This window comes from Colletotrichum fioriniae (assembly GCF_027942845.1).
Source record: "Colletotrichum fioriniae strain IMI 355084 chromosome Unknown scaffold_2, whole genome shotgun sequence".
In the NCBI taxonomy this organism is placed as follows: Eukaryota; Fungi; Ascomycota; class Sordariomycetes; order Glomerellales; family Glomerellaceae; genus Colletotrichum; species Colletotrichum fioriniae.
Genome location: NW_027076838.1, coordinates 2,071,725 through 2,092,286, shown reverse-complemented (window position 1 = coordinate 2,092,286; position 20,562 = coordinate 2,071,725). Strand labels below are relative to the sequence as shown.

At 54.8% G+C, this 20,562-nt stretch overlaps 7 protein-coding genes across 7 annotated transcripts; 3 read left to right on the top strand and 4 right to left on the bottom strand.

Annotated features, from left to right (window-relative positions):
* Positions 1 to 1,237: 1,237 nt before the first annotated feature.
* Positions 1,238 to 2,177, top strand: N0V96_002382 (uncharacterized protein; the record flags this gene model as incomplete). The annotated part of the gene is made up of 2 exons (XM_065756511.1): positions 1,238 to 1,297; positions 1,641 to 2,177. The coding sequence occupies 2 exons, from the start codon at positions 1,238 to 1,240 to the stop codon at positions 2,175 to 2,177; spliced, it is 597 nt and encodes a 198-aa protein (XP_065614880.1).
* A 1,625-nt stretch (positions 2,178 to 3,802) lies between these two features.
* Positions 3,803 to 5,019, bottom strand: N0V96_002381 (uncharacterized protein; the record flags this gene model as incomplete). The annotated part of the gene is made up of 4 exons (XM_065756510.1): positions 3,803 to 4,126; positions 4,181 to 4,305; positions 4,374 to 4,801; positions 4,862 to 5,019. 4 exons carry the CDS (start codon positions 5,017 to 5,019, stop codon positions 3,803 to 3,805), a joined length of 1,035 nt encoding a protein of 344 aa, XP_065614879.1.
* A 3,681-nt stretch (positions 5,020 to 8,700) lies between these two features.
* Positions 8,701 to 10,383, bottom strand: N0V96_002380 (uncharacterized protein; the record flags this gene model as incomplete). Its single annotated transcript, XM_053187582.2, has 4 exons — positions 8,701 to 8,790; positions 8,862 to 8,935; positions 8,993 to 10,288; positions 10,356 to 10,383. The coding sequence occupies 4 exons, from the start codon at positions 10,381 to 10,383 to the stop codon at positions 8,701 to 8,703; spliced, it is 1,488 nt and encodes a 495-aa protein (XP_053055086.2).
* Positions 10,384 to 11,060: 677 nt separating this feature from the next.
* Positions 11,061 to 11,801, top strand: JAC1 (molecular chaperone; the record flags this gene model as incomplete). Its single annotated transcript, XM_053187583.2, has 1 exon — positions 11,061 to 11,801. The coding sequence occupies one exon, from the start codon at positions 11,061 to 11,063 to the stop codon at positions 11,799 to 11,801; it is 741 nt and encodes a 246-aa protein (XP_053055087.2).
* Positions 11,802 to 13,080: 1,279 nt separating this feature from the next.
* On the top strand, positions 13,081 to 14,402 carry N0V96_002378 (uncharacterized protein; the record flags this gene model as incomplete). The annotated part of the gene is made up of 2 exons (XM_053187584.2): positions 13,081 to 14,310; positions 14,373 to 14,402. 2 exons carry the CDS (start codon positions 13,081 to 13,083, stop codon positions 14,400 to 14,402), a joined length of 1,260 nt encoding a protein of 419 aa, XP_053055088.2.
* A 258-nt stretch (positions 14,403 to 14,660) lies between these two features.
* N0V96_002377 (uncharacterized protein) lies at positions 14,661 to 15,713 on the bottom strand (the record flags this gene model as incomplete). The annotated part of the gene is made up of 4 exons (XM_053187585.2): positions 14,661 to 14,952; positions 15,060 to 15,248; positions 15,310 to 15,355; positions 15,500 to 15,713. The coding sequence occupies 4 exons, from the start codon at positions 15,711 to 15,713 to the stop codon at positions 14,661 to 14,663; spliced, it is 741 nt and encodes a 246-aa protein (XP_053055089.2).
* Positions 15,714 to 17,214: 1,501 nt separating this feature from the next.
* On the bottom strand, positions 17,215 to 19,107 carry N0V96_002376 (uncharacterized protein; the record flags this gene model as incomplete). Its single annotated transcript, XM_065756509.1, has 3 exons — positions 17,215 to 17,809; positions 18,004 to 18,813; positions 18,869 to 19,107. 3 exons carry the CDS (start codon positions 19,105 to 19,107, stop codon positions 17,215 to 17,217), a joined length of 1,644 nt encoding a protein of 547 aa, XP_065614878.1.
* Between the last annotated feature and the right edge of the window lie 1,455 nt (positions 19,108 to 20,562).

Below are 20,562 nucleotides of genomic sequence, written 5' to 3'. Positions count from 1 at the left end.
GGTGATCAGTCTCACCTCATTACCAGGAGTACTGGTTTTCTCCGGAGGCGCCGCGCCGCGTGGGCGGCTGTCATCGCGCCTGCTACGCGGACGGGAGTCAGCAGTTCCCTCTCGCCTCGCGCGAGCCCGATCTCTGGAGTCGTCTCGCCTTGGTCGATGGTCTCTGTCGCCATCGCGATGCCGCCGTCTGTCGAGAGATCGGTCTCTGTCGGCGAATCGATCGCGAGACCTCCTCCGGTTGTCTCTGTGACGGTCGTTGTCTCGTCGGCCTCCGCGATACAAATCGTCGTCTCTTCGGTCTATGGAGCGATCTCTCCGGCGGTGAGAGTCGCGATCGCGCTCGCGATCTCGGTATCGTCGCTGTTGGTACCTGTCAGACTCGTCCCCTTCTCGTTCTCTACGGTGTCTTCTCACATCGCCAGGGCTCCTGGACCGCGAGCGACGACGGTAGTCTCTGCCTCCATCATCACGGCGGTCCCTCCTGTCATCGTCTTTGCGGCGTCTCGCGTATTGGCTTCCTGCAGGCGATGGTGAGCGCGAGTCCCTGGTCCGAGCCATGTTGTAGGTCTCGAGCTACTTTTTCGACAGGGTCTTCACTCGTGTGTTTCTTTCTTGGCCACTGTTTGTTCTGAGAGTTCGGAACCTGATGGGCAAGTATCGCTGTACGGGGCCGCTCTCCCAATGAATTAGGTCTGTTGGTATGCGAACGACGGATCTGGGTTGAGGGGCGGAAAAGTTGCGACGTGACGATTATCAGATTAAAGTTGATGCGCCTGGAAACGAGGCCAACTGCACCGAGCTTTACCCGCGACACCGCACGGACCATCCAACAGCCACGTTTGCGATGTGGCTGGTTACGGGTGTAGCACGGAAGGTACCTCATTCTCAAAACTCTTTGACGATGGTTTGTGAATGAGTTCTTCTCTCACTATTTTCAAATCCTTTGCAGTTTTCAGTCCTGCTATAGATATGACAAATAATGAACTTTGATAAACATGAAAAGCGATGCGACTACGGAGGCTGCGTAAACAAGGAAAGGTATAATACGGACACCTTATCATAGGGCGCGTGCATTCCCCAGATTTTGTCGCCTGTCGCGTGGGGTGTTCAAGCGCGAGCTTCTCACCTGTCCCCATTTATCTTGTTCCTCCGTCTCACTTCTCAACTTACATCAATCTACCTTAAGAAGACATCTACTTTAGACCTTCTTTGACATCAAGATCTCAGAGTCGATAAAATGGGTGGTCTGGTGGCGTACGCCAGCAGTGACGAAGATGACGAGGTCGAAGATGTAAAGGTGCGCTCACATAGATGCTCCCCTTCCTACTCAGAAAGCCAGTCACTTACACATTGTCTAGACTGAGATTGCCGAGAAACCCCTATCTTCCAAAGATAACACAGGCTCAAGTAATACCTCATCAATCACTCCGGATCTTCTCACAACCTCGTATTAACGACCCTCCCAGATAATGTCAAGCCACCATCAACATCAACTACTGCTGCTGCTGCTCCTACCGCAGCCGCACCTCAACCACCAACAGAGCCTCAACCATCAACTGAAGCCATAACAATAGGCCCAGTTCAACAACACTCCGTCCCTTTAGGCCCATCCCTTCCCCCAATGGACACCCAATTCCCAGATCTCCCCTCAGGAGGAGACCAATCCCAACCCCCAGCCTCGCCATACACTGCCTCCCGCGCCCTCCTCCGCGACCTCACCCTGCCCCCCGTCCCCAACTTCGACATACCCCTCGCCGCCGGGCTCTCCGCCCCCGGCCCTCAGCGCCAAGTTCACCCAGTTTCTCGACCTCAAGAAGAAGGGCGTCCACTTCAACGCGAAACTCGCCCAGTCCGCCGCCCTCCGCAACCCGAGCCTGACGGACAAGCTCATGTCCTTCGTCGACCTCGACGGCCGCGCGGGCTACGCCACCACGTTACCGCCCGCGCTCGGCTGGGACCCGACGTCGGAGGATCTCCTGCCGGAGTGGGCGAGCAGGACGGCGCTGCGGCAGAGCCAGGATAAAGTACGCGGCGCGGGGGCGAGGAAGGGAGGCGGGCCCGTCGAGTTCGTGCCGGCTGCCGCAGCGGGTGCCGAGTCTGCTGCTTCGCCTGCGGCTGGGATCGAGCAAGGGGTCCTCGTCTCGCGTGGAGGGAAGAGGAAGGCGGGTGCGCTGTGAAGAGCAGTGGCTGGGCCTGGTGGGTAATTCCATTTGGCAGGGCATCCGGGCTGTTTGGTCACTGACGTCTGTCAGCTGCTTCAGCTTCAGCTTCAGCTGTTCATTTGCCATGGCTTTCTTGCTTGGCAGGCGTTTGGGGGGGGATTCAGCAACTCGGCAAGCTGACTTCTGGGGTGCTCATCATTCACCAACATCAAACCCTTCTTCCTCACGCTTTCGTGCAGGGGTCACTATACGGGAGGTTGTCAGACATCCCCCAGATTGGGTCCAGCATTTCCTTCATTTCCATTTCCCGCTCAGGGTTGACCTGCTCGGGGAGTTTCCAGGACACCGATGCAGCTATCAGACGTCTTGTGTCATTGATTGGGGGCTAATCCTCCACATCTCGGCCATCGCCAAGCGAACTATCTTCTGTGTTATTTCATCCATGATCCTCTAATTGCAACCCATCCTCGAGTCATCCGAAATCTCCTTCTCGATTGGCAGCCGCAGACCTCGGTGTCTCTCTTATCTCACCGTCGATCTCCTCGGCATCAGTTTGCTCGATCAATAGCAATGAGGGGAATCAAGATGTGCTGGCATGCCTAGCCGCAAATAAACACACATACACATACAATGTACACTAGTGCCGTGGAAAATAATATCATTATTATTCGAGGGGGGTTACATGGTCCGCATTGCCGCGCAGTGGAGTCTAGAATGGAGACAGAGTTTCGCAACGACGTCTCAGGTGCTGGGGGGTCGTTGTGTAGCCCTGTTCCTTCTCCTCTGGTCTTGTGTAAGCCGAGGCGCGCGTCAACGTTGGTCGCGGGGATCTTCAGCACGTGGGATTGACGACGGTTGTCGGATCTCTGATGCCGCGCCCCCGCGCCCAGCAGCAAGTTTGATGCGGGGGGTTAGACTACAGAGGTAGAAACGAGGTCCAGAGGAATACTACATAGCTCAAAGCCCAGCAAAACTTCCATCACGATTGATACCCTTGATTTGAGATGATGACTGCCCCGGCGGAAACGTTGTGCGCTCGTGCGTTCCAAAGGGTGTGCTGAGAAAACCGCCATTTGTCGTCAGATGGTCGAGTTCTGGGACACGGACCGAGAGAGAAGGAAAAAGGGGGGGATGGGATTGTTCTTTTCTTGGGACGACAGGTTGTGTGTGGTAGATGCGTCACTTTGTTCTCTTCCGTCAGAGTTGAGGCTAGAAGTCCTAGTGACGAGATGGAATGATGTCGAATGTTAAAAAAAAAAACAGAGTGCGAGTTTGCGACGCTGTCAGTTGAAGGTTATCGTGACTTCGTATGTGATCTGTTTTTGAGTGGCGCTCAGCTCAGCCCGGGCAATAGAGTCAGGTAATAAGGTATCATATTCCAACTATTCTACGGCTCTACGCCGTCATACGTATCTAGGGTCGCTAGATCATCACCGCCGCAAACGTATCCGGTCCATCGCTCTCAACGCTCCCCCCGAGTCGCAAGAGCTTTCCAAACAGCATAATAAAATTCATTAATACTCTCATATTCGTGCAAAACTGTTAAACTTGCCACACATACTCGATACCGTGCGCAAATAGTGTGCCCCCTTTTCGTTCAGTCCGTGGCAAAACTAGATTTGGCAAAGTCGCTTGAGATTCTAGCTAGTGCAGGCGAATGTGATATTCAGAGACCTCTTCAACGATTCACCAATGTTGATATCCGTCACAACCTCGCCAGAGGAGAGAGCATCGGAAAAGTAGGACAGTCTCTGGCCATTGCTGGTGACGTTTTTGCCTCGGAGACTGAAGGGAATGATGCCATTTTCGCAGGCGGGCTTTTTCTGCATGGCGGCAAGGACGGGAGCCTGAGAAATGTTGGCACGCATCGTGACGTTGTTGATGCCTGGGTGGAGTAGGAGGTTGTCGAGGTAGACGGTGCCAATGTCCTGGCCGTCCAAAAGGTTGGCAAAGGATGCGTTGCCCTGAGAACCCTGATGTTACTATTGATTCTTTTCAGAAAAGTTGCATACACGTACAATTTCTAGCGTCAGAACTGAAGGGTTGGGGATCGAGACGTGACCCTTGAAGTTGTCGCCCTGAGCGTCCGGTGTGAGAGAGATGGTGTTATCCGTCACATTAAGGCCCTTGAAGCCGTTCAGACCTAGGTTTCGTTAGCCAGATGCATAATTGACGCAACTTGGAGATTAGTGCAGTGGCCGTGGAACTTACCCTTCAAGGTCATTGTGTTCTGAAAAGTGACCCCGTAACGCCTGGCAATACCATTGACCTTGATATGAGTTTCACCAAAGACCGTAACTCTAACAGACTCGTTGTTCTGGAGCCAGGTGTTGAAGGTGGTGAAGGCGGGCATGTCGGCGATGTCAATGGGCTGGCTGATGTTGACGGTCTGCAGCTTAACTGACTTCGTCTCGGGAAACGTGAGGTTCACGAAGGCAACTTTTCCAGGGAGATCCGTCAGGTACATTTTGCCGTCGAAACCCTCGATCGTAGCCTTGACTGAGCCGTCTGACCTCAGCGTCGAGTTGATAGCCATGTTGTATGAAGTAGGTGTTGTCTGGGAGACGATAATTCCGTCAACTGTGAGCTCGGCATCATCGAGCTTCTTTTGTGCAATCTTTGGTACGGCGACGAAGATGCTAAGTTTCGTGTTAGAACACCGGGGATTCGACCACACTGGGGAAGTTGTTGAAACTTACATGAGAAGAACAACGAGAAGGATTCCTGCGACACTACCAATCAAGTAGAGCCACCAGAACTTTGCACAATGTCTCATACATGTCTTCCTCTTGCCACCGCCATATGCAGCACCACCACCTACAGCATTCTCAGAGTGGGAGATGTCGTGTTTACTCATGTTGTCTGAACTTCTTCGTTATGCGTGTTATGTCGTGTGATATAGCTTCAAAAATTATCCTTCACTTCCGTGAGTTCCCGATGTGTGTGGGAGTGTGTGTAAGCACGTATGTGAGTGAATGATAGGAGGAAACTGTCCGCTGAATGTCGATGTCGATGACAGCCCAACAGTTTTTGTCTAGGATGTCAGAGAACCAAGTAATCGAGTGGGACCGAGGGTGTTTAAGTACAAAGATCGAGAGAGATGCTTTCTGGGGTAAAAGCTGGGGATGCCAGGGAATAGTAGGCACCCTATGCATCACACGGCAGCGATAGCTCGAGATCTCCATGTCCACATCAGGTATGTAACCCTTCCCCTTCCTTACTGACCCATCGACTAACCCAGCTCGACTCGGTAGGGTAGGCAGGGTAGTGTAGGTTGGGATGTGCTGCGGACCTGCGGTACCTGGGCGTGGAGCAAGCATCGTGTGTAGTGTAAGTGCAAGCAAGGTCGCAGCATGTGGTCCGTTAAGCGTGGGTGTGTATGGGCCGAAAGTGCCTATCGAACGGATACATGGCTAGAGTGCGTAACAAGAAAGAACGGATCGGCCAGTCAGATGGCAGGCTATCCACAGACCAACACAGAAGAATATGCCAGGTCAAATCTTTGACGTCCGAATCTGCGATGGAGGGAGGTCGAATTACAAGGGCAGGCCGGCGCAGCGTTGCCAGATTGGGTGGCATGCCGAGCAACAAGGTCGACACCATCTTCCTACCTAAGCGGGTGCCCCGCATTGTGTGTCGAGGAAGAGGTAGGGGGACCCCTTGCCCGCTAACACCAGAGTTGCAATCCTGTTGGGGTACCGGAGTGCGGTCCCTCGGCATCTCGTGAACAAGATTGAGCATATGAAAATGATGTTCGTTTGGTTGTGTGTGACTGGGTGTTCAGACAGGTTCCCCTTCTGCGTTACCACGGCGCAATATACCGACCTGCGTGGCTTGCCCGCCCATGCTGCAGGGGTATTGATGAGATTTACCCTGTGCAAGTGAAGGGGCAATGAATACGAAGTTAGCCGTAGACGCGGTCCAGCCGTTGCGAGGAAAGCTGGATCATGTTAGGAGGCAAGTGATGATGGACTGGCTGAGATTTGGCAGCCTCGAATAGAATGGTGAATAGCCAAGAACGCAACGGCCCTCTACGCCGTGGTGCTCTCGGTGAGACAAGTGTCAAGGTGGAGGCGAGTAAACCAGTGGACGTTGTCAACTCCAAGGATTCAAGAGTGCGGACGCCGCCCACTAGGAGGCCCTCCGGCGGGCTTCTAGCGTTCGAGAGGGTATCCCCGGCTGCCCAATCAAAGTATCATGACCTTGAGGCTGATGGCGTTCGTTCTCTCGTTATGCGCCACTGGTGAACCTATTGGGCGTATCCGTAATAATATACAAAGTGTCAATGGAGGTTCTCAAACTGCATACTGGTGCTTTGTCGGTTTGACTTTGATGAGAATCTCACCGAGTCTTGGCTTCAACATGCGCGAAAACGAAAGAATTGGTAGCGCGGCGAAGTCGACAATCACATGGTCACAAAGCATCAGAATTTTCATAGAGGAGCTGAACAAACAGAGAGAGAGAGAGGGAAAAATAAAAGAAACCGGAGGCAGTGCGGCGCGGAAAGGAGCTGCAGCTGTAACCGGCCAAAATGGGCAGATTATGGGCCAGGATTGGTCGAGCCAGACGTACCAGGATGAATTGGCTCGGAGATTTGACGCAGAAGGCCAATGATTGACATTTGGAGATACGGAAGGACCTTTGCCTCGCCCTCTTTCCCTTCAGCCCTCGTGAGCTACCTTGTCGTGCAGCCGTACTTGCCTTAGGTACCTGATGTTCCCACTACCTTACCTTAGGAAAGGCAAGAGGTCGACGTCCCGCTCTTGCCTTGCCCGCGCGCCTCCATTCGCCCTGCCAATGTCCCACTCATTCCTCCCCCAGCATCCCCCAGAGTCTGGGCATTTTTCGGGTAGGAGCGGGGACGGGGACTTACACTAGCAGAATCTTAGCTAACTGGGGGAGCCACTCAGGAAGCGCGCGTTACTGAGGGGGAACCTGGAGAGCCCCCGCCTTCCTTACGGAGGTCACAAATTGGTGGAGTCGGGCACTTCAGAAGTTCAGAGCTTAGGTTGAGAGCCACTGTGGGGCGTCCTTCCTAAACGACTTTTTACCCACCGGAATCATACACCACCACCTTGGAAGTCACTACCAACAGGTACGGATACCTCGCGGACCCGAAGGAAGCTCAGCATTGGATGTCCACGTTGCTCCCGTGTTCAATCTTTCTGCTGCCATTACAAATGGCCTTATGAAGAGCTGCCATTGAACACAGCCCTTACCTTGTCTCAATTCTTTTCGACACCTCAGTTAAACAATCAACCCTTCATATCGACCTAAGGTACCTACCTGTCTGTACGGATAGGCAGTACCGTTTTTGAGTTCTTTTGCCTTTCCCCAATGTAACATTCGGCCGATTGAGTCAGCCAAGCCCATTTTGGGCAAGAAGCTTGTGCCAGCCTGGCAGTACCCCATACATCATCAGGACACAAGGGTCATGACGAACAGAGACGATGACATCCCACGCAGCCGTATCTTTATACTCTACTGTAGGCGTCGAAATGAATGGAAAGAAAAGACAACTGCCTTTCTGCCCATCACCTCATTGACACCCCGCGGGGACCCCAATGGCTCGTCATGGAGGAAACTTTGCCCATCATAATTGTGGCTGGATGCCCCGATCCGACCAAGTCTATTTTTCACAAACACACAGACTTGTCACCGGCAGCTAACGAAGAAAGGTGGGAGACAACAATCCCTGTCGTACCGTGACCGGCCTTAGCGGGGAAATGGAAGCTTCAAAGTTTATGGTTTATAGTGTAAAGAAAAGTCCTCACGCGACGAGTCACATTATCACGCACACCACGCTACCTCCCCAACCACCCTACACCGGGCCGCCGTCTTTTCTTCACCACGGTCCCTGGCCTATCAGACACGATGTCGACGTAATTCGTCTCGAGTCGCTCCGCTCCGCCTGACGTTTTCTGACCGAGAAAGCTGCGGCACATTCCTGCCTACCCACCACCACGGTACATTCTCAACTGGGATTCTGCCTCTCGGGACTCGGGACGACGAATGAGAGAAACTTCGTCGGATCGGGCAATCCAAAAATGAAAGGAGGCTCCATTACAATTTTCCAAGGGTTTTGTTTCAGGACATCTCAGACCAGCCATTGACAGGATGACAATGATGACACTGGCTGACATCCGAAGCCTAAAATACGTAAGAAATCCAGAACCCTCAGCTTGCTTCTATACTATATTGATGATGTATGACTCTACAAATCCTACTCAGACTGAGCGCGACTGCGGAACCGCAATGCTATGGTGTACCTGATGTCGTACATACATCCAGCGATAGCTACCTTGACCGCTCTTGTCCCTTCAGCATCTCATCCCAACGCCCTGAAAGATCCAGGCATATCCTGCTACAAGCATGAGGCACATCCCACCCTCGTAGTAAGGACTTCATGCAAACGCTCGGCTTCGTGACCAAATGATGCCATTTACCCCACGTTGGCCCAATAAATTTTTCCCGTTTTACAACACAAACATCAGATCAGCTCGCTTCAGCTGTTTCCCTGTCGTAGGGAACTTCCACACTAGAGCTTCGACTTCACCCACAGGCTAACTCTATTCTCGATGCCAGACTCGCCGTCGTAGATATCTCTCTCCACTGCGCTGGTGTTGATCTGCGGCACTCGTTAGCATCCGACGTCTCACCACAGTCTTGGATCCTGGCTGTTGTGGTGTTGCCGCTTACAAATTTGGGTCCTAGGTCGCTGATGCTCTTTGCTCCGAGCAGCCTCATGCATGTCTCCATCTCGGCTTTGAGGACTGGGCGAAAGGTTAGCGACTCGATCACAATGACACGGCTCCCACTTCAAGACTTACTTTCGTATGTCCGCTCGACACCCGCTTGACCTCCGGCACCGAGACCAAACAGAGCAGCGCGACCAATGCCCACGGCCTTCGCACCCAGGCAGAGAGCCTTGATAACATCGGTACCGCGCTTGATGCCGCCGTCGACCCAGACCTCAATCTTGTCAAAGACCTCAGGGCAGTACTTGCGGATTTCCAGAAGCGTGTGAACGGCGGGAGGTGCCGTATCGAGAGCACGGCCGCCGTGGTTGGAGAGAATGATGGCCTTCACCTGCGGCGCGTACTGGGCCGCCAGGTAAGCATCCTCGTGTGTCTGCAGTCCCTTCAGCACGATAGGTAGATCGGTGTGCTGGGCCAGCCACGGCAACGTCGTCTTCCACTCTAGGTCTGCTGCCGTTCCGAAGAACAGCTGCTGTCCGACGCCTCCACCGCCAGGCCGCTTCGCCTCTTCGGTCTTGGAGTTTGACTCGGACTCGACTTCAAAAGATCCCTCAAATTGCTGCTTCTCGTCGAGCTCACGCTTCCCAGGCCACGGTGCATCTAACGTCAGGGTGATGTACTTGTAGCGGTCCTTCATAGCGTTGATGCGTTTCAACATGGCCTCGCTTTTGGCTCTGTCATTTTGCACATAGAGCTGCCATCCAAAGACTTGACCTTCAGGTGAACCCTCAATGATCTGCTCCGGGGTCATGGACGCGTTATTCGAAACGCATTGCATCGCATTGAACTTTGCCGCTGCTCTCGCAATTCCTCGTTCACCGTCAGGGTGGGCAAGTCTTGCCATGGCAGCGGGCGCCACAAACAACGGAAGTCCTACGTGGTTGCCGAGCAGAGTTGTGGAGGTGTCAACTTTCGTACAGTCGACGAAGACGCGAGGCCGCAGCAGGATCTGCCTGTACACCTGACCGTTGTTGCTCTTGGTCCAAAGATCATCAGAGGCTGAGAAGTAGTATGCCCACGCCTTCTTGGGGATGATCTTTGTGGCAGCCTCCTCAATCTCGTCGAGGTTGAGCAGTGTCTCGAGCCTGGGCGGGCCCTCGTTTGGTTTCTCAGATTCCGCTTTCGCGGCTTGAGGTTGTAGCAGCGCCAGTGACTCGGGGTCTACAGTGCCCAGACAGTTTTCGGGCTTGAGGTTCTCCTCGAGGATTCCCGGCGGGTGTATAGGGTCGTACTCTTCTGTCGCATCTTTGCCGGAAAGCTTTACAATGATCTTCGAGCCGCCGGGGTGTGAAGGGAGGAATTCGGTCACATCGTACACTTTGCCATAGAGCACCACCCAACAACTGTCGGATGTGTTGTGCTTAGCCACTGTGAGAATTGTATCAGCATCGACTCGAAAGCATCGCAGCATGGGAAGCACAGCAGACAGACTGACCTTCTTCAGCAGTGAATATCTTGGACATATTGATAGCAATTCGGAGCTCTACTAGTAGTACAGCAAGGAAACATGGAGAAGAATCTCAACAACTGACAGAGCGGGAACATCATCGTAATAAGTCGCCAACCATTCGGCGGGAATTACCCCGTACGTCTGGTGTCGGGGACCAGGCCCGTGGGGGGTTGACCTGGGGTTGGGGGCAGCAGAGGAGCCACCCAGTCGTCGAATCACAGGGCACTTTTTGGTCAAGCGTTCTGTGGAGAGGCGTTGGAGTTGCTGGAGCAGTGGACCGGGAGAGTATTACCTACTGGACTTTGCAAGTGGGGCTCACCCCAGTGGAAAGAACACCGCGAGCGCGCAAAAGAAACCCCGAACATGCCCCGACTTCGGACTTAGATGTCGGGGCGGCTCTCGGCGCTAGACGCTTCGCTTCGCTTTGGCGCGGCAATGATTTTACGGGGACGTCATCCAAATCCGCCTCCCAGAGTGCAGGATCTAAATTTCGTCAAGCAACACTTCAGCGACGACTTCCACGATCGCATAGAACCAGCCACCTTGACCCACGACCTCGAGTCGTATACAACAGAATTGAAGTTCAAATAAGACAAATAAGACAAGTGCATAGGCAACATGCGCACGTCAATTCAGACCGGCGTACGAGACGTATCTCGCCTATGCGCGAGATGCCGGCGACAAGCGACAATGGCCCGGCCATCCAGCGCAGTAGCCATGGCCACCGCCAGCAGTCCTTTAGTCACAACACATGCACGATGGGCTTCTGGAGTTTCATCCATGATCTCCAGCCAAAAGCGCTGGATGTCCGGGACCGTTCCGCTATCACGGCCGGCGACGGCGACACCAGACAGTGAACCAGCCGCCGCCGCGAGCACGCCCGACAGCACGATCCCCAAGACGCACTACGACTTCTTCCCCATCACCCTCCCCGACGGCCCGCCGCCCAAGGGCCACTTCCCCATCGATCAGCGCGTCCTCCGCCGCGAGTTCCTCCGGCTGCAGGCCAAGGCCCACCCGGACATGCACCCGGCGGAGCTCAAGACGCGCGCGGAGGCGACGTCGGCGCGCATCAACGAGGCGTACAAGACGCTGTCGAACCCGCTCCTGCGCGCGCAGTACCTCCTCTCGCTCCGCGGCGTCGACGTGGCCAATGATGAGACGCTGAAGGTCGAAGACCCGGAACTGCTGATGGTGGTGCTCGAGGCGCGCGAGGAGATTGAGGAGGCTACGGCCGAGAGCGAGCTCGAGGGCCAGAGGGCGGCCAACGAGGGGCGGATACGCGCGAGCGAGGAGGTGCTCGAGACGGCGTTCCGGCACGACGATATCGAGACGGCCAAGAGGGAGGCGGTGAATCTCCGGTACTGGGTTAATATCCAGGAGAGCCTGAATAATTGGGAGGCCGGGAAGCCGATTGTTCTGCAGCACTAGCTGGAGAAGCAATGATTCTTCTCTCAAACAAATTCAACATAGTGGTAGACTCTTCTATATAGAATGAGGATGGAAGAAGATTTGACGAAGGGGAGAGATAAAAAAGCGTGCATCTGAGATGAGAAGAGCTCGCTCGTCATCATCAGCCGATGATGGTCCGATATTGTACAATACCCGGCTGTTCATAAATTTTAGTGATTGCACAACTCTGCTCAAACCCCCACACATCCCTGCTCGCGAGATTGACTGGACAAAATCGACGGAAAAGGTACCAAGTCACGTTTGGCAAAAATTCCCGACTGCCCAGAAACCCCGGCCGACAAAAAATGTTCCGCTTCCAAAGTCAAGGTATCTAAAAAAAAACGTCAACTTCGTGAAACGCAAATCTCCTAGTTTCCGATGGTTCACCGAATACAGAGACTGCAATTGAGCTGCTTATTGTGGTAATTCCCATTGGGAGAGGTTGCGATGTCGCATATTACAGAGGTGTCCGGATAGAACACCGCTGTATTGAACAATGGCAGCAGACAAGACTGGTCACTGCGTTGAAATACAGGCAAATGGATATACGTGCTTTGCGTTCAATGCTCGACTTCCTGGTCGTGATGCGTCGAATGTGCGGACGATTCAAGTTCCCTGCATCACAAATGGTAAATGTGGAATACCCGACTGCCCTCTAACTTGTGTTGCCCAACATCAGACAGTCTCTAAGTGATGCCCTGTCTAGATGAATGGGCTGTGAACCATTGCAAGTAGGAATATTTTGCAAGGCACAGACAAGTAAAGAACCGGGTGAAGACCTCATCTACAGGAGATGAGGCAGATTGCATAAGTCTCCAAATCATACCCCATAGCCAGTTCTGAGTGTCATGATAGCCTCATTCTTTGCTGTTTCAGGCCAGGTGGCTTCACTATTTAAGTCTCATCTTGCCTATTCTCATCATTGCACAACACGAATGGCACGGAAAACTCTTGGTGTCTTTTGAAGCAAATGAAATCGAGTCCTCCGAAACCTTGGCCCGTCGGCCCCTGCACGGGGCGCCCCTCCAACGGCCCCTCAGAGCTCTTACCCCACCATGCCTGCCTAACTCTATCAATGACAACCATCCGAGAGCTCACCTCAGCTCCCACAGCTCCACGGCTTCACGATCAACCACCAACATTGAGAAGCACAATCTCAGACACGCACCCTCCTCCCACCGTATCAACCCCGAGTTAACATCCCACACCAACTGATCACTCATTGCTTGACATACACACCACAGCACACACCGAAACCATGGCGCCCTCGCAAAAGGTCGCCGAGCGGCTCGCCCAAGCCGATTCGGCCCCCGGCGACAAGGCCCCGGCCTACGAGTCCATCATCGCCGACATCAAGACCCTCTCGTCCCCTCCGACAGCCGCGTCCGACCTCAACGCCGTCCTCGACGCAATCTTTGCCGCCTCGCTCGGCATCGTCTCCACCCGCTCCCTCCTGGCCTCCTTCGTCGCCGCCCTCCGCGCTCTCCAAAACGACGACCTCTGGATCGCCGTCGGCAACCACACCCTCGCCCAGCTCGCCACCCAGCCCTCCTCCTTCCTCGACCAGGCCGCCGCCGTCCGCGAGCTCGTCGCCGAGGCCCACGAGAGCGCAGAGGACTTCCTCGACGCCGCCAACGTCCTCGCCGAGATCCCCCTTGACGGCTCCCAGCGCAAAGTCACAAACGACGACAAAGCCCGCGTCTGGGTCCGCATCGCCCGCAACTACCTCGAGGTCGACGACACCACCGCCGCCGAGACGTACGTCAATAAGCTCAAGAACATCATGCACACCGTCCAGGACCGCGACCTCGACCTCCACTTCAAGCTCTCCATGGCACGCATCCTCGACTCCCAGCGCGACTTCCTCGGCGCCAGCGGCCGCTACCACGAGATCAGCGTCAGCCCCGCCATCGCAGAGGAGGAGCGCCTGCACACCCTCGGCATGGCCGTAAAGTGCGCAATCCTCGCCCCCGCCGGTCCCATGCGGAGCCGCGCCCTGGGCCGGCTGTACAAGGACGAGCGGTCCGCGGGTCTCGACGAGCACGGCATGCTGGAGAAGATGTTCTTTGACCGCCTGCTCGCCCCGGAGGAGGTGGACAAGTTCGCGCAGGGCCTGCAGCCGCACCAGCTCGCCACCACGGCCGACGGGTCCACCGTGCTGGCGAAAGCCGTCGTCGAGCACAACCTGCTCGGCGCGTCGAGGCTGTACCGCAACATTGGCTTCGAGGCGCTCGGCTCCCTGCTCGGCCTGGACGCCGAAAAGGCCGAGGAGACGACGGCGCGCATGATTGAGCAGGGCCGGCTGCTCGGCCGGATCGACCAGCTCGACGAGGTGATTTGGTTCGAGGGCGGCGAGGCGTCTGGGAAGAAGGGCAGCGGACGCGCCGAGGTCGTTGTCGGCAAGGAGATGCGGAGGTGGGATGCGAATGTGCAGAGCGTGGCCGAGGAGGTTGAGAACGTGACCAATGCTCTGCAAAAACAGTTTCCCGTGAGTCTGTCCCCTCCGTTTTGGGATACTCTTTGATGAACTATCTACTAACAGCTACTTAGGAATTCGTGGAAGCCAACCTGGTCATTTGAGATGAATTACTATGACGGAACTGAACTTTACACACACTCATACACACTACCGGCGTTGTAAAAAAGCGGGCTAAACACTGGCGTTTTAGGGATTCATGCGATCAACAGAGAGCGCACTGCATGTCACAAATGAAGAGAAGCACGTCAGCATGGAGCAGCCACGTACCCTAGCTCGACTCACATAGTAGACAGGAGCTAGACTGAATAAGAGGGGGCGACGATGTAGAAACAATATTCGCCTTAAAGAAAAAAAGGTATCTAGTTCAAGTCTCTCATCCGCACGACCACGTAACCCTCGCTGAGCGAGTGTGGATCGCCGTCCTCTTCGTCAAAGGAGATTTGCTCCTCGGCGTTGCGCCGCGCCCTACGAGCTCTCTTAGATTGAGGATTCCGCTCGAGCTCTACAACGTCGCGGATGGCCTCAGCAATGTGCGTGCCCATCCAGTCGTAGCCTGCTGGTGTCAGGTGCAGGCCGTCGTCCCAGTACCTTTTGCACTCCCGATCGGTGAGGGCGTGGTATGGGATCCTCGGGTTAAGGTCGAAGGCGTGGCTGGGTGTTTGGTGATTAGTACGTTTGCTGTCTGATTTTCTTCTGAACAGGAAGAGAGATGATGGAGAACATTTAATGAAAGAGTAAGTGCGAAAGGCAAGACGTACTAGTTTGGTGATTGATGGGTGAGGATAGCGTTGTTAAGCTGTCGCCGGCGGGCATCCAGCTTCTCACTCTTGGTTGCACATTCGGGAACTGTCAAGGCAAGAACTTTGCTACCCTTGGCAATGGCGGAGTCGTATACTCCCCGGAGAGAGTCAAATATCCTATCTGGCGGCACGTTGAATGCAAGGTCGCTGGTGCATCTCGTTAGCATGAGGCGGCTTACAGGGCAATCTACCTTCATGTTGAACGTACTTTGTGCCTCCCAGTAAGATCACCCAGTCATATTGTGCTTGGCTCACTATAATATGATATCAGCAAACATTTCATCTCGAACAATTCGGGCAGATGAGATGAAATGAGAGGAGGGACGAGGCAGTCATGACAGAACATTGCGGTGATGCAGTAAACATTGAATGAGAAAAGAAAAGGCAAAAGTACGAACTCTCGCTCTCAAAACGCTGCGCAAAGGCTCCCTGCGAAACGACATCCCCGGGCATGCCGTTGTCCGTCGCCACGATCTGCGTGTCGGACAGGTATACGGCGAGCAGCTTTGTGAGGGCGATGGAGTAGGGGTGGTAGACAGCGCCGTATGACGAGTATCCGGCCGTCAGTGAGTCGCCGAAGCAAAAGATGCGGAGGGTCTTGTCTTTTGACATTTTGAAATTTCCGGCTTCCTTTTCTTCCTCGCACGTCTTGGTGGCCCTCGCCTACTGGTGTTTATCGTATTGCCGTGTTGCCGTGTCGGTTTGGTCAGTTTCTGCCTAGATACCTGCGCAAGTTCGCCCCCGTCATTCAGGGTGGACTCAAACTGTCGTCGGCCTTTTCCTAATTTCTTTCTCGGCCTCACGGTGCTGATTTCTCGGCCTCAGTTCACTTGAGATCCGGATACACGTATGTTGACCAGAACGAAGCCAGCTAGATATCAGGAAAGTGAGGCAAGATGTTGAGCGTAACACCACAAGCCCCCGGGAAGCGGTCACCGAGCGACAGGGGGTGAGCGTTCAGTTGCTGTAGTCGCAGAGCAAAGATCAAGCGCGGCCCAAGAAGATCCTTGATACGTCCAGGAAATGAGCAACCGCACAGATATTGTCCCGCTCGATATTGAAATGAACGGCTGGTTCGTGGGTGTTATCCAAATGATGTATAATCAACAAGTTGTCGTCTAAGGCTGGCTGACGGAAGCAAGAATGGAAGTTGGACAGAGGTCAGGTGGGGTGGACGGGGCGGCGGACGGGCGGGCGGGCAGCTTACCGATTGTAGGAGGAGACTCACCGATAGGCAGGCAGTCACACCTTACTTAACGGGGGGCGGGGTTGGTGGCTGCTGCAACTGGGCAGGTTCCTTTGACGTTTTAATCGGCGCTTGGGTCCTCAACTCCAGCGTGCTGACTTTCGTATGGAAGGCAGCGAAACCCAAGGAACCTATGTAACTCAGCTTTGAGCAGTCAGCAGCCATGACAGGACCTCATCCGCCTCACGTAAGGCAAGGCAAATCGAGACAAGAGTGCTCGGGCAACAGCGACACGGTGGTTTTTTCTTTTGGGGCAGTGCAAAAACGCTTCGCCTGCTGCGTTGAGGTGTTTCGTACCTTGGTGAAAGTCTTGAGACTGCCGTCTCGACACATGCCTTTGCGTCCCTTTGAACTGAGCGGGTTTGGCTCTGAAAGGGTACGCACACTGGCCAAAACCCACGGTCCTTCTCGCATGTCTCAGAAATCACTTCTTCTGGGAAACTTGACAGCTCAATAAGACAACCTAATTCACTGTGGATTCCGATACTTCGTGGATGTTGAATTGTCTGTGGCATTATACTACAAACTTGACTCTTTCCATTTCTATGTATATCCTCCTCTTCTTCCACGCGCCCATCGTGACCATTTAGTTATGAATACCATTATAAACATTATATACGTTACATGTGCATCTTTTTCCTGCTGTTTCGTTTGGTATTTTGGAGGCATCTAGACCCAAAGTCGCCCCCCAAGCCCTCGCGACAATTTGGATATCATGAAATTGGCCGTTTCATCAAGACGTTCAAGGAAATAAATAACGGGCTGGATCATGAGGCATCATGAGAGTCTCGCTTTCCCGCATGAGGGGAAAGGCCGCCCGCGTCTCGGGGCTTCGTCATCGGGCTCATCGCGAGGCTAATTCGCACTTCACGCGAGCTCTGGTTGTTGCCAGCGGCCTCTCTCAGTGTGCCACCACCTCTCCCGATCCTTCTTGTCTGCGACGGTCGAAGACACGTTCCACCGCCCCTGGCAGCCTTCCCGCCCGACGGCGATCTCCTCGCCGTTGTCCGCCGTCAGATCCGCCAGCTCAACCAGCCCGCCGCGCTCATCCTTGGCGCCCGGGTCGGGACGCAGGTTATACGTGATGCGGCTCTCTACCGTGCCGATGAAAGCCGCGAGTCCATACTTCTCTAGCACCGTGCCGTCCTCATCGATGACGTTCAAGAAGAACCGCGGGAGCGCTGCGCGCGCGGCTTCGAGGCGGGCCTGCGCCGCTAGCCGTGCTACGTGGAGATTGGTGCATTCGCGAGGGGTATCGCTCATGACGGGGGACGCCGGGGCTGTGGGCGAGCGGGACGGCTTGGTCGGCGAGACGGGGCTGTGGGTCGTGTTGGGGATGGGGAACGAGGAGCTCCGGGCGGGTCCGTTGGGGCCGCGGAAGCGGTCGCTGGCGCTGTCTGTCCTCTCCTGCGGCCGGCAGAGGGCTTGGAAGATGCCTTCGGGATCGTTGGGGCTGCGGAGACTGCGTAGGGAGGGGGGAAGCCGTCGGCGGCGATACTGCGGGCGAGGATGGAGTCAGCGGCATTGGCGTGGGTGGTGTTGCTCGTGATATCCCAATGAAGTTTACGAATAGACGATGAGGCGAGGTATGGCATGAGCCATATGAACGTATCCTCCGGGAGTGTGGGTGCCAAGGTTTGGACGAGAGTAAAATACTCGAGGTGGGTAAAGTTGGAAAAGATGCGGGCCAAGGCGGGCAGGGAATCGAGGTTCGTGTGGCGCAGAGTCAGTTTCTGGATCGCCTGGCTCGTTGGGAGGGTGGCCAAGGCAGAAATGCCGCTGCTGGTGACACCCGGTACGTGAGTGAGTGATAGTGTACGCAAGGGAGGCAGTGAGAGCAGAGTGCTGTCATTAAAGGCGGTCACCGGCATCCATGATAGGTAAAGGTGCTGCAGAGACGTTAGGTGCGTTAGTGTTGAGCTGATGAGGTTATCCGGAGTAAGAGTTGCGCCGGGGAGGCAGTGAATCGACAAAGTCGTGAGATGGGCCCAGTCGACGTGGAAATCGAGGAATGCCGCACTCTGGTGTGGTTGCAGGTCACCGGGTGTGACGGAAGCATCGTAGGTTGCCTGGGTTATCGCGGCGACGTTACTACCCGAGCTCGATTTGAATCGGTGTTGTCGCTGGAAGGGTGAAGGTTCAACGATCCAATCCATGTGCTTGAGGCGCTTGCGCGACGAGAGCGCGTGCATGAGCTTGCTGTACGAATGGTTATAATGGGGGTGGAGGCCGACGAGGCGCTCAAAATTAGGACATGCCATGATCAGCGCGGCGACCTGATTATGATAGTCCTCCAGCAAGACCCCGGTAGGAGGGCTCGGGACCTTGAGAGTGTGGACGAGTCCGGCGAGATACGAGTTCGCTCTCAGTGTCCGTCTGAGGAGCATCATGCGCGAGCCGAACGTGACTTTGTGTCGCTTCTTTTGAGATGCCGAATCGGCACCTACAAGTTGAATATCCTCATACCTGAGATTCACAGTTAGCAAAGAGGCGAGAAGGTAAGGAAGGGCAGGAGTCTCACAATGCCACTCGTGCGAATTTGCACCATTTTCTCGCCGTGAGAGTAACCGAACAGACATCCCTCATCCAACATGTCGCGCAGCTTTCCGTGGGCTTTTCGAGATGCAGCTTCTTGAGCTCGCCCAGGATCAGCTCCAAAACCTCTCCGGGCAGCTTCGCAAAAATCTCCCCAGGCTTCGCCTTTTTTCTAAAGACAGACGTCTGACTGGGCCTCGAGTACATGTACTCGGGTCTCCACATGTTGGGACTCGAATCGATGCTTGTCCTGTGGCTGCTGTACGACGAGCTTCTGGATCGTGTCTCAAAGCTTTCCCTCGGGCTGTTGATGCTCGTAACGGTGATGGTGGATGCCTGGGAGAGTTTCCTTGGCCTGTTGAGAGCCGTGGTAGGCAGTGATTCGCAAATGAGCTTCGAATCTAAAGGAGCCGTCTGCAAGGCGTATGGCACCCGGGCGATGCGCGGACTTGAGCGCGCGGGCTCTGTTGTAGCCATCGTGGCCATCGTAGACTGTTGCTGTTCACCCTTGTGGTGGTACAATTCTGGAGCGCCGAAGTACGCCGGAGCAGGTCCGTGGCTGGCGGTCATGAGCGGAGAAGACGGAACGGAAACGGAGGCGGCGATATCTGGACGCGGAGCGAAACGACCAGGGACTCTCAGACGGTTACCATCATGGAGGATGTAATTGGAAGCAGCAGGTGCAGCGGAAGCTCGCCTCTTGTGTTGAGGAGGTCTCGGGTTGCTATGGAGAAGAGACAAGTCGTGTTAGTACGAAGGTACTTCAGGGATCATCCAGCAAACGGAATTCGGCAGCGGGCAAAATTCCAAGCCAAGAATGGAACAGAAAGTCGGCAAACAAGCAAATCCCAGAAGTAAAAGGGCTAGAAAAGCGCCAACGTGACGTGACGGGGGGGTTCTGTCAAGTTTAATACAAAAGAACCGGAGGGAAGAAAAGGAAAAAAAGAGAGAAGAAAAATAAACCCCGGAGCCATAAAAGGACACGCAAAGAATGGCACCGGCACACACCAAGGAGGCAGGCTACCGCTGGGCAATCTGCAAGTGCACCCTGGATTCGACAGAGGCTTGCGCGGGCAGAGAGGTGCGTGGGCTGTGCCCGGACCGGCGCTCGCTCTGATGATCCTATCCAGATGGAGTCTGATGAGTGGTCGCCCATCCCATTGTCTGGGGGGTGAGGGAGCGATTTGGGGGTCGTCCTTCCTCGAAAACCCCCCTGGCCCTTGGCCCTTGTTGACCCGCCTCGAATGGGAAACACTCATCAGCCGTATCTCGAGCTACCGAGGACTTAGGACTAGGAGCTTCCAAGGCTACGATGTTGGGCGGCGACTACGGATACGCAGTGCAGATACGCAGTGACGAACTAGCCGAGTCGCGCAACCCAGCAACGTGGGCACGATGACAAGAACTCCCTACTTTAGCACTTGCGCTAGGGCTTACACTACGTGCGGCGCGAAGAGGGACAGAAAAGAGGCAGAGAAGCAAAACTTGTCTTGTGGCGTGCCGCTTGGCGGGTAGCAGCGCAATTCTGCCTTGCTTTGCAACTGGCAGAGACGCGCGCCACTGTTCCTGGTGGAAATTAGGACAAGCTCCTGGCGGTCTCTAGGCACTCCGTTCTGCCGGGCCCCATTGCGATGGTTCCCGCAGATGGCAAGCCGCAAGCCGTCCATCCTGAAGAGTTAC